Genomic DNA, 11,002 nt, shown 5'->3' with positions numbered 1-11,002 from the left:
CTTCTCCCAACTCTACGTTTACTCCTGACACATCTTCAGCAAAGAAATTAATCTGTAATAAGCCCACTTTGCACAAAATTAAAAGGAAAATCTAGAAATGCGACAAACTAATGAATTAAAACAGAACTTATGACTTCTAAAGGCACTGAATTGACGTACTTTTTCTACACTAATATTATATAAAGAGAAAAGATTTGATTTTTTGTTTGTCTTTTTGTGTTTGTTTGTAATGGTTAAAATCAAAACTACTGGACCGATTTAAAAAAAATTTTCACCAGTATAAAAGCTACATTATCAGCGAGTAACATGAGCTGTATTATATTTTTTAAATATTAGAATTCCGTAGCAAAAAATTCAAACCAATGAACTTGAGAACAAAAGGGGCATAAGTGAAATGAGGAGTTATAAGGACAATGAAATGAAGCCTATATAACGCAGTAGTATTTGTTATTAAAGTTGAAATTGGCTAGCAGCCGGGTAACTGCTAGTATCAAGATAAACTAAAATAGATATTGATAAAAATCTTTAATTGATATTATCATCTTAAATAGACCAAGATTCTTTTGACAGCTTCTTATTAAGTACCATCACAATGAACGAATCCAATGATAAGAACCATCTATAATTAGTATATGTTTAAAATGATATTTTATCAAAATGTTGAGTTATGTTTTATGTATTAATTGCATAAAGATAAACTCACATATAAAAAAATTTTCAAACAAATAGCAAATAAACTCGCTTATTAATGCGGGGAGTGGAATAACAACCAATCTGTGGTTGAATGTAAAAATTTAAAACATAGTTTGTGGCATACGTATTCAATATGAATAATGTAGTCACAGTAGTTGGAGTTGCAATCACATCAACAGCAAAAAAAAACTTAAGTTTTCCTTTGTTGTGATGATCTGTGATGTGAAATTATTTGTATACATAAAATAACTACGTACATTTGCATATATTATTTAGTGAGGCCTTGGAATCAGTACAAAAACACGTAATAATTATGTGGTAATTACAAATTTTGTTTCTTAATTATTTTAAAAATATTTCCTTCCTTATTAAAATGGTCACTTTTATGGGTGATTCAAACGAAAATGAAAATAATTCAACTAGTTCAATTAAGTTACAAAATTTCCAAAATAACAATACAACAATAGCCAAAAGTTTGGATACTTTAAGTGTACAAAGTGATGATTCAATAAGTTCTACAGATAGTGAAAATCTGACTGCTGATGGTGTATTAATATCACCATCCCGGTTAGCTGTTCCAGAAAATGGTTTAAATATTGTCAATTCAAGTCATGTGCGTGTGGGCGATGAAGTGCATAATAATTATTTAGGACCAATTACAGTTAATAAACAGTTAACAATTAGAGATCTTGAAGTAAATAGTGATCAAAGACCACATAAATATGCAATTAATGGTAATATTGAAAGTGATAACTGTGATAATAGTTTAGGTAATATAAATCCATCATTTACTCCAGAAAATAATTGTGATACTCAAATTAAGACTGCAAAATTGGATGATGGACTTTTTATTATTACAAATAAGAATATTGAAAATTGTAACATAAATACTCGTAAGTAGTTTTCATACTTTTTCAAATCGTAAACGCTAATTTACTCAAAATATCTGACAATATGTTTGCATTTAAACTTTAATTAATTATTCTTAGTTCATTCTCCGATAAATTGTTGATAAATAGATAAAACCTATTTGTAATTCTTAATAATCTCAACATGTAGGGGTCTCACAGTCTTGGATTCACAGTTTATGTAAACGAGTATTGTGGAATGTCAGTGATTAACTTTTATCAGAAGGCTTGTTTAGATACCAGAAACAAATGCGGTTCAAGACAATGATATTCTTCAATAGAAATAGGCGTTTTGCGACGCATTTGCTTTTATGCGATTACAGGCATGCGCACAACAATAATTCTGTCAAGCAAAATAAAAAAGCATTGTTTATGAGCTATGACGGTCGCATAAAAGCAAACGTAGTGTAAACCACCCGTCCCATTTCTTATTGATTGAAGACTTCTTTTTACTGATAACTTATAGAAAACCAAACAAAACATGGAATATCGAAAGTGCATAATAAATAATTCACAAGTCGTTATCTAAAAAACAACTCAAAGGGTACCTAATGAAATTTGAATATTGAGTTGATTAAAAATGGGTGTTCCTCAAAAGATTGCTTAGAGAGAAACAAAATATATTTAATTCAATTATACGTCAAAAATTGAAACAAAATAATTTCTTTATATTATTTCTCTAAGATGTTATTTGTCGCCTAGGTGCTATAAAGGATATATATGCTTAAGGCTGGCGTGGGCTTAAGTCAAAGCCACCATTGTTATAAGTTTATTACGTGCCATAAAGTTTATTGTGTGTCTCTTTATGCAAATCCGTATTGCTCATAGAGGAGGAAGCGAGACAGGTATACGACTCTTCTACCTATCTCAATTTCTCTAACAGTAATGAGATAGGTAGAAAAAGAAATGTTGTCTCTCTGTCTTACTCGTATGTTTGATACAGAAGTCTGAGTGACTTCTCTAAGCCACGTTTGCCCATGGATGGGTTAAGGTGCGATCAAAATTTCGTATATACAATGCTTAATAGTGTATGGTCGCCTTTAAGTTTGAAGGTAGTAGTGTATTTTCGGAATTTTTATAAAAATAAATTATAAGATATATTTTGACCTTTGGTTGTAAAAACATTGATGACTATGTTCTAAGAATATAAATATATAATAAAATCGTGGGTTTTTAAGATTATCATTTGAAATATAATTTTTTTATATTAGTTTCGATAACATGAATTGAATTTTCCAATTTTCTCAATCGACTTGTTTTCTTAGAAATTAGAATAATTAACAGAAAATAATTAAGTTAAAAACATTATGAAGAATCTATGAAAATATTAAAGGTACTATCTATCCTTTGTTATGGCTCATTGTAGTATCGGATAAACCGGATTCTACTGTATCATTAACGTGACACATTTAACGTATTTTTTTATTTTAGTTTTAGGAGAAAAGAATCCCCGGTCGCAACGAAAATTATTAATTGCATTATTATTGGTGTTAATATGCAGTATCATTGGACTTATTATATTTTTCTATACCAAAACTAGTGGTACTAGTAGCAAATCGCCTGGACCAATACCAAGGCCATATAATAATGGTAATGAATACGTTATTTTAAGCTTTACTTTTAATTACTTCAAAGATACAGTAAAATCCGGATTATTCAACATTTTTTACCATTTTTATTATTTAAAAAAATACTATAGCTTTACCTATGTAGATATAAACCATTTCTAACTCAATAATTTGGATAATCGAGGTTCTACTGTACTGCATATTACAATATGTATATATTGGATGTCATAAAAGTACGGGATGGTCTAAGAACTTGATAAAGAAGTAAGACTTTTTTTAAAAAATGTTTCAATCAAGGGTCAACATGCTATGTTTGCGTGAAAGCTTCTCTGAAAAGTTCTTGGACCTTCCCGTTACTCTTGTGTCACAGTGTATAAAGTAGATTAAATATCTCTAATTGTAACTAAACCCTGCAAAAAAAAACTCACTGACATATGACTTCAGTATTTTATTCCAAATCGACAGGGCATAAACGAATCAAATCAATCATGTTTGAATTATTGGATCTAGTCGCATTTCCTGATAAGCCTCTGATAAAGTTTGTCATAATTTATTGACTAGATGATCCCGCGTTCGCGCGGTTATACCAATTCATTTGGAATTAAATACTCCAGTCATTGTGCACCTTCTGTCATAGTAAATTCTTTACTCTTTACGAATTACAAAAAAAATTTACCAATGTGCTTTCCTAACGGAATCAATTGTGCTGGATAGCCCGATATATTTTATATTTTAACGTGAACCAGATGTATCCCCAGTTTTATGGTATCGGTATTAAATACGACTAACCGTTGTCTCTAAATGACCAGATACTAAATGGCAAAGAAATGAAAGTATCTCAAACAACACTAATTTTAACATGGTCGTCAGCAGGCCTTCTTTGGTATATCTAGCATCTAGAAAGTCTAAGATGTCCTTCTTGAGATTATTCTTCACCATTTCCTGAATGTATTCTCTGACAAGAGGCGCAGATACGCCTGCTTGTACCTCCACTTCCGTCTGGTGTAAGCAACCTACAAAGAATTTACATGTAGACATTATAACTATGTAGTAATTCGTATTTTGAAGAAAAAACCGCAATAAATCTTTTTTTTCTCAGAGTCCGCTATCACTGTTTCAAATAACACTGGCACTAAAGATTACACTAATTGGAATTATTATAGAAAATTCGAACCAAATTTTCAAGGCGTATTTTCACAACCGGGGCAGAAGATAAACGGTGTGACATTTAATGGAATTCGCTATTATAATTCACTACCTAATATAACCAAATTTAAGGAAGAACACTCTCTGGACAGAAGGATTTCCAAAGGCAATTAAATATTTTTTTTACTCATATCATTAAAAATTGTATTCAATTTTTTTAAACATATAAATGAACCTTCTTTAACCAAGTTTGCCTATAAATTCAATTTAAACGGGCTTCATAGAGTGGACCATTTTTATCTATTATGGCTAGTAGCAGGTTTTGTAGTTTGGCATAGTTCTCCGGGTTGCTTTTATAGTCAATGTAGATCCTTAAATTTAATTTTGGTTCAAAATGCGACTTACAGATATGTCATTATTGCATTTAATCGAAAGAAAACACGCTAGCTACGGTCTAAAGCTGCCAAGGGCAATAAAGAACATTCGCCTGTGTCCATGACTTTGACTTACAATTATCGATAAACTTTAAGCGTATTTTCTTTCGATTAAATGCAATATAGTGATATATTTTTAAGTATCATTTCCTCCGAAAGCAACTATTTCGAAAAAATGTTTTATCTGTTACCTTTTAAAGTTATTTTTTGATTGGTTAATTACACGACGAACTATTTGCCATAATATATTAAAATGGTCCACCCTTCAGGGAACATTCAGAGTAATTGATTCTGTTGGGATTATCTTATTGATTATTTCGAAAGCTAATTATTTTTACTAATTATTTTCTTTTATATTTTTACTAACTGTTAAATTAACTACCTTTACAGAGTTAAATATTTTTAGGCCTTTTATTTTTAACTATTGGCTTAGTTTTTTAATCTGCAAAAAATTAACCTCGAGAACCTTTCTCAAACATTATGTTAAATACGACATGAATAAATCGTTTAGAAATACCAACAATTGGATAAGTTGATAATACTTTAATTTTGAGTCGTACCCTGACTCACTCAAGTCAGTTGATTTAATGTTGAGACTGTAGGCCTAGCATACCTAGAAAATTTTGTCTTATAGAGCAGGTGCTATAGAGTTGCGTGTTATTTTTAAAAGCTCAAATGCTCAAAAGTTTGATCTATTTGCATTAATTTTCAGCTTTGAAAATAACCTTTCTGAAGTTTTTTCAAACATTTAACTGTTAATAATTCAAAAACGGTGAACTTTAGGAAAGAATTACTCGGATAGCTTAATGTCAATTATTTGGTTCAAAAAATTGACATTAAACTGTTTCTGGAGAGAGATATACAAAAATTAAACCAAAAGAGTTTCTGGCAGGATCCGAAATATTAATCTGTAAGCTTTTCTGAATAAGAATCAATTGACAAAATGCGGTCCTCAGATTTTGCACACCCAACTCTTTCTAGCGCCTGCTCTTATATTCGGATAATGGTTTTTTAAGTAATAGACTCGGAATTGTAAAATCATCTATTACGTCTACATACTCAGCTGATTTCTTTTGATCATCAATAAATCTTGAAATTGGAAAATATTTAATAGGAAAATGCTTTACTTCGATAAAGATGCATGCATGCAATGCTGAAATGCTTGAATTCTTAATAGGTGTATTTTATTTCTCTGATTTTCTTGAAAAAAAAGATTAGATAAGTAATTAAACTTCATCGATATTCCAGATACTGATTTAGAGAAAAATGGCATCGTACCTCACATTAAGTGGTCAAGACAATCAATCAATGATGAAATTACTGATTTAAAATTACCCGTCAAATTAATTATAATTCAACATACAGTAACACCAAATTGTTCAACTTATTCATCATGTGTTGATATATGTAAATCAATACTAAACTATCACACAGTTACAAATCACTACTTAGATATTGGGTATAATTTCTTAATTGGTGGTGATGGTTTAATATATGAAGGTCTTGGATTCTATAAAGAAGGAGCTCATACAATAACGTACAACAAAAAAAGTTTAGGCATTGCTTTTATTGGAAATTTTGAGAAATATCCAGCAACACAAAATCAAATTGAAGCTGCTAAAAATCTCTTTAAATTAGCAGTAGAATTGAAGGTTTTAGCAGAAGATTATAGAATTTTAGCTGCTTCTGATTTGACTGCGACCCTAAGTCCTGGAAAATTTCTGATTGAACAATTAAAAGATATTCCATCCTGGTCTAAAATACCACCATAGTAAAAAATATAATCTGATAAAATATAATTAGACATGATAGCAAATTTTTTAATAATATTTAGGAAAAGCAATAACTAACGATAAACTTTAATTGTACGAATACTTACAATGCCTCGCAATCTCAATATAATCAATATGTGATAAAGTACGTTAAAATTTTAAATAATACAGAGAGCCAAAAAAATGTTCCATTTGCATTTAGGTCCTTCCAAAACCTGGGTAAAAATATCAATATACTTTTGGAGATGTGTAGGGAACAAATTTTATTTAATCTATACAAAGAAATTTTAACCACTTTGTACCTGTATCTTTGTCTTTTTTTTTAACTTAATCGGTTATAATGGCTGTGGTTAACAGTTGTTGTTACTACATAATTCATCCTTTGTATCAAACAAGAACAAAAAATTATTAGTTTTAATTTTATTATTAATATTTTGTAAATCGGGCCTACCTTTAACGACATTAAGTTCCGTTAATAATGATTTTTATTTTTGAAAATTTATCAATTAATATATTAATCAAATAGAAATTTATATAATAAGGAAAGTTGTCGAAAATAAAATTTACTACAGTTTGTATATTGATTTTTGTTTTTAAAAAATAAACGAAAAAGAAAATCTGAATGTCCAATTTTATTTATTAAGATTACATTATTTGTTAATTGTTAATAATTGTTGCACACAATTGTATATAATAATCCAAGCAATCGCCTTATACACCTCCACGCAAATCTGATAACAATTTTCTGTGTTTTTCACCTGGGAATAACGTGTCTATTTGAGATTCGAAAATTAAAAATATATAAAAGCTATGAGTATTCACGATCATGAAACATACGCAACATGTATACATCAATCGATTGGTGGGCCACATCAATCGATTGTGGCTAATAGCTCGTTTTGCCGTTAACCAATCCAAAATAACTGAAAAAAAAGTTTAAGATTGGGGACATCATGCTCAGTGATGGGGGGGGGGGGGGGCCCACCCCCAACCCTTTGTACGCCCGGAGCGTCTAAATAGCTTTAGCTCACGCTCTGATCATGTTCTGACATCAGGTCTAGTTGTCCGGGTTGTTTTAAAAGTCAATTAAGATCCTAAAATTCTTATAAAAAACCTAACATTTGCAATTTAAAATTGTCAAAAGCAAGAGCATAAAATAACCAGACAAAAGTTATCAAGAACAATAAAAATCATTCGTCTGTTTAATAACTTTTAAGCCTAGGTAAATATAAGTTCATTTTAGCTTGATCTTCAACTAAATTTTTCTACTCTGTATACATACCCATGCAACATCTCAACTTTACATACTCGCAAATCATGATCGAAAATACCGACTTATTAATGTAAAGGCTTTTTAATATAGATGGGTTGGAATTCGCCGACATTGGGCGCGTTTATGAGTGACGGCCTTTGTTACTAAAGGTTAATTTTTCTATATTTCAGCAAAATCTCTTTATCCATATTTCAGATACTTATTTAGAAAAGTATGGAATTGTATCACGGTTAAAATGGTCAAGACAAGTAGTAAATAACGAATGCCATAATCTTAAATTGCCTGTTAATTTAATTATCATTTCCCATACCGCATTATCAAACTGTTCAACTTATTCCGAATGCGTTCAACAATGTTTAATAGTTTTAAATATGCACACAATTAATAATGGATGGTTTGATATTGGGTATAATTTCTTAATTGGTGGTGATGGTTCAATATACGAAGGTCGTGGATTCTATAAAGAAGGGTCGCATACCAGACTTTGGAATAGAAAAAGTTTAGGCATTGCTTTCATTGGAAATTTTGAGGAGATTGAAGCACCTGAAACACAGATTACGGCTGCTCTGTACCTATTAAATATTTCAGTAGAAATGGAATTTTTGAAGATGGATTATAAGGTTTTAGGTGCTTTGCAACTGAGACCTACTCCGAGCCCTGGTAAAAAACTTTACGAACAAATTCAAAAATGGCCAAACTGGTCCAAAGCACCAATTTAAAAATTTGCCAAGACTGAAATTTAGTCACTATTTATTTTTGGTGGATTCTTTTATTTTATAAGAAGATTTTAAAAGTTAAATAAAAGCTATAATTATCGAATCGCTATGATATCAAGGTCTCGATAAATAATTGTTATTAATAGTCAGTATATACTAAAACGGATGTAAATAATTTAAATATATAAAACTTTAATTCTACAACGTAAAATAACAAAAATATTTCTATGCACTATAATCAAGACGATTATAGATTATTTGCCCCCGAAACATCTTATGTCACATAATAACAGGTATTTTGAGTAATTATTGCGTTTCATATGAGTCGTTTTATAAAAGGATGAAGCGAAAAAAATTCTCATTTTTTAATTCTTCAAAAGATGTTATAATTCTTTATAACATTATTTATAACAATGTATAAGACTGAAATATTTAATATCTCTGTCTTTTACATTGTTATTAATGGGCGAAAAAGAATTGAAAAATGTGCGTCTAAAATGCAGTAACGTGTAAATTACTCTTCAGAACTTTATCAAACATTATTTTAGGATATTGATAGGCTGAAAAATCTAATTTTAAGCCCCGTTTTTCAGCTTTTAAAATGACCTTTTTGGAGTTTTTCCAAACATTAAACTGTAAATATCTGGAAAATCGCCAATAGGGTTCTAGCAACAGCCGAAATACTAATCTATAAGTAAATCTTTTGTTCAATCAAAAAAGAAAATTAAAACTATTTTTATTAATTAACTATAAATAAGATTTATAAAAAATTTTTTCGCTTCATTCTATTTTATTATGATATTTATAAATTATATTCCTTTTAGTCATATATTAACAATATTTGTTTATGCTTTCAGAAACTGGAAAACTTCGATCAATTTTATTATTAGCATCACCATTTACCTTAATTTTATTAATATTTTTACTAATTGGAGGAGTATTTTTATATAAAAACATTACTAATCGAACATTTGTTAGATGGAGACCGGACACTAATGAACAAGATAAAAATATTCCAATTGATGGTAAATTGAACAAATTTTATTTAAGGGTATCGGTCATACGTGCGTCAATTGACATGTCAATAAAGCACCACTAGATGAATTCCTTGAAAGCTTTCCGATACTTTAATGTTTAACACAAAAGTACCTTCATGCATTAATTATTTCAGACAAAATCAATTTACAATCTTGATTTCAAAATATATTTCTAACCACTTTTAGCACTGCACTCTAATAGTGGTCGTGCACAATAACTGTCCATAGTGGACTAAATTGTTATTTCCACAGCACTTACTATTTCTTAGCATGAGGCTCGGGGCGATGACCCAAATTTGTCGCACCTAAAACCGCCACTAGTCTCCGTAAGAAGCACATTAAAAAAAATTAATTCTGGCATTTAAAAATAAATTAAATACTATCAATTAATATTTTATTATTTTTTTATTTATATTAGGATCAAATATAAGTATAGCGGGCCCAACAAAATTACGAATAATACCTCGTCAAGAATGGATAGCACAACCTCCCTCACAACCGGCAAACGTTTTAGATCTTCCTGTTCCTTTCGTAATAATAATGCATACAGCGACAGAAAGCTGTACAACACGAGCCCAATGTAAATATCAATGCCGTCAAATACAAACATTTCATTTAGAAAGTAATGGTTGGTGGGACATTGGTTATAATTTTTTAGTCGGAGGTGATGGATTAGCTTATGAGGGAAGAGGATGGTATGCAGAAGGAGCCCATACTTACAGTTATAATGCAAAAAGTATTGGTATAGCATTTATTGGTACATTTAATACACTTAAGCCACCTCAAATACAAATTGAAGCTGCTAAAAAATTGATCAAAAAAGCAGAAGAGATGCATATATTAACACCAAATTATCAAATTATAGGAGCAAGAGATGTTGATGCTACATTAAGTCCTGGCCAAGAAGTGTATGACATAATACAAACATGGCCACATTATTCAAATAACATAACGAAAGTCTGATATATTTGGCCATATTTTGTTTTTTTAACAAATTTATTAAACTTTAATTATAAAATATTTTTAGAATGGTAAGCAACGACTAGTCAGATTTACGTTAACATACAATCTCTACCATGGAAATTGTTGGTCAAAATTATATTGGGTGGTCCTTTTTAATCTATTATGGCTAATAGCTCGTTTTGTAGTTAACCAATAAAAAAAATTACGTCATTAAAAGTTTCAGAGTTTGATGGGGACACCGACAAACATTTTTCATCTAAAATTATTGTTAACATAAATTTGTCTACACCTTTGTGTATATTATATGTTTATTTTTTTTTTTAATAAATATTTTTGTTCTTATTTTTGTATTTCCATTATTGCCTAAAATTATATCAATTTCGCTGGTGCTAACAGAATATGTAGAGTATATATCAAATCCAACATTTAAAATTTAAAAAAAAAAATTATGGCAAGTATCTTATAAAGACTTAACTTATTTTTAAGCCAATC

The 11,002-nt window shown here is 29.8% G+C and overlaps 1 protein-coding gene across 3 annotated transcripts; it reads left to right on the top strand.

Moving 5' to 3' along the window:
* The first annotated feature begins 726 nt into the window (after window positions 1-726).
* On the top strand, window positions 727-10,747 carry LOC123295374 (peptidoglycan-recognition protein LC-like). 3 transcript variants are annotated; one of them, XM_044876705.1, is made up of 4 exons: window positions 727-1,586; window positions 3,033-3,191; window positions 4,269-4,481; window positions 5,998-6,962. In XM_044876705.1, exons 1-4 carry the CDS (start codon window positions 1,067-1,069, stop codon window positions 6,519-6,521), a joined length of 1,416 nt encoding a protein of 471 aa, XP_044732640.1. In that variant the 5' UTR covers window positions 727-1,066; the 3' UTR covers window positions 6,522-6,962. The 3 variants fall into 3 exon arrangements, with proteins under 3 accessions (XP_044732640.1, XP_044732642.1, XP_044732641.1); XM_044876707.1 differs by lacking the exon at window positions 4,269-4,481 and having other exon boundaries at window positions 729-1,586; XM_044876706.1 differs by lacking the exons at window positions 3,033-3,191; window positions 4,269-4,481; window positions 5,998-6,962 and adding exons at window positions 9,368-9,535; window positions 9,966-10,747 and having other exon boundaries at window positions 742-1,586.
* The last annotated feature ends 255 nt before the right edge of the window (window positions 10,748-11,002 follow it).

This window comes from Chrysoperla carnea, chromosome 3 (assembly GCF_905475395.1).
Source record: "Chrysoperla carnea chromosome 3, inChrCarn1.1, whole genome shotgun sequence".
In the NCBI taxonomy this organism is placed as follows: Eukaryota; Metazoa; Arthropoda; class Insecta; order Neuroptera; family Chrysopidae; genus Chrysoperla; species Chrysoperla carnea.
Note: the sequence above shows the minus strand (reverse complement) of the source record. Positions and strands in the feature narration are given on the sequence as shown.

What these genes read in the sequence shown, in the direction of transcription:
- LOC123295374 (XM_044876705.1), top strand. Translation starts at nt 1,067, where the DNA reads ATGGTCACTTTTATGGGTGATTCAAACGAAAATGAAAATAATTCAACT. An exon ending in ACCAAGGCCATATAATAATG is followed by an intron (nt 3,192 to 4,268) that starts GTAATGAATACG and finishes TTTTTTTCTCAG; the next exon opens with AGTCCGCTATCACTGTTTCA. An exon ending in GGACAGAAGGATTTCCAAAG is followed by an intron (nt 4,482 to 5,997) that starts GCAATTAAATAT and finishes TCGATATTCCAG; the next exon opens with ATACTGATTTAGAGAAAAAT.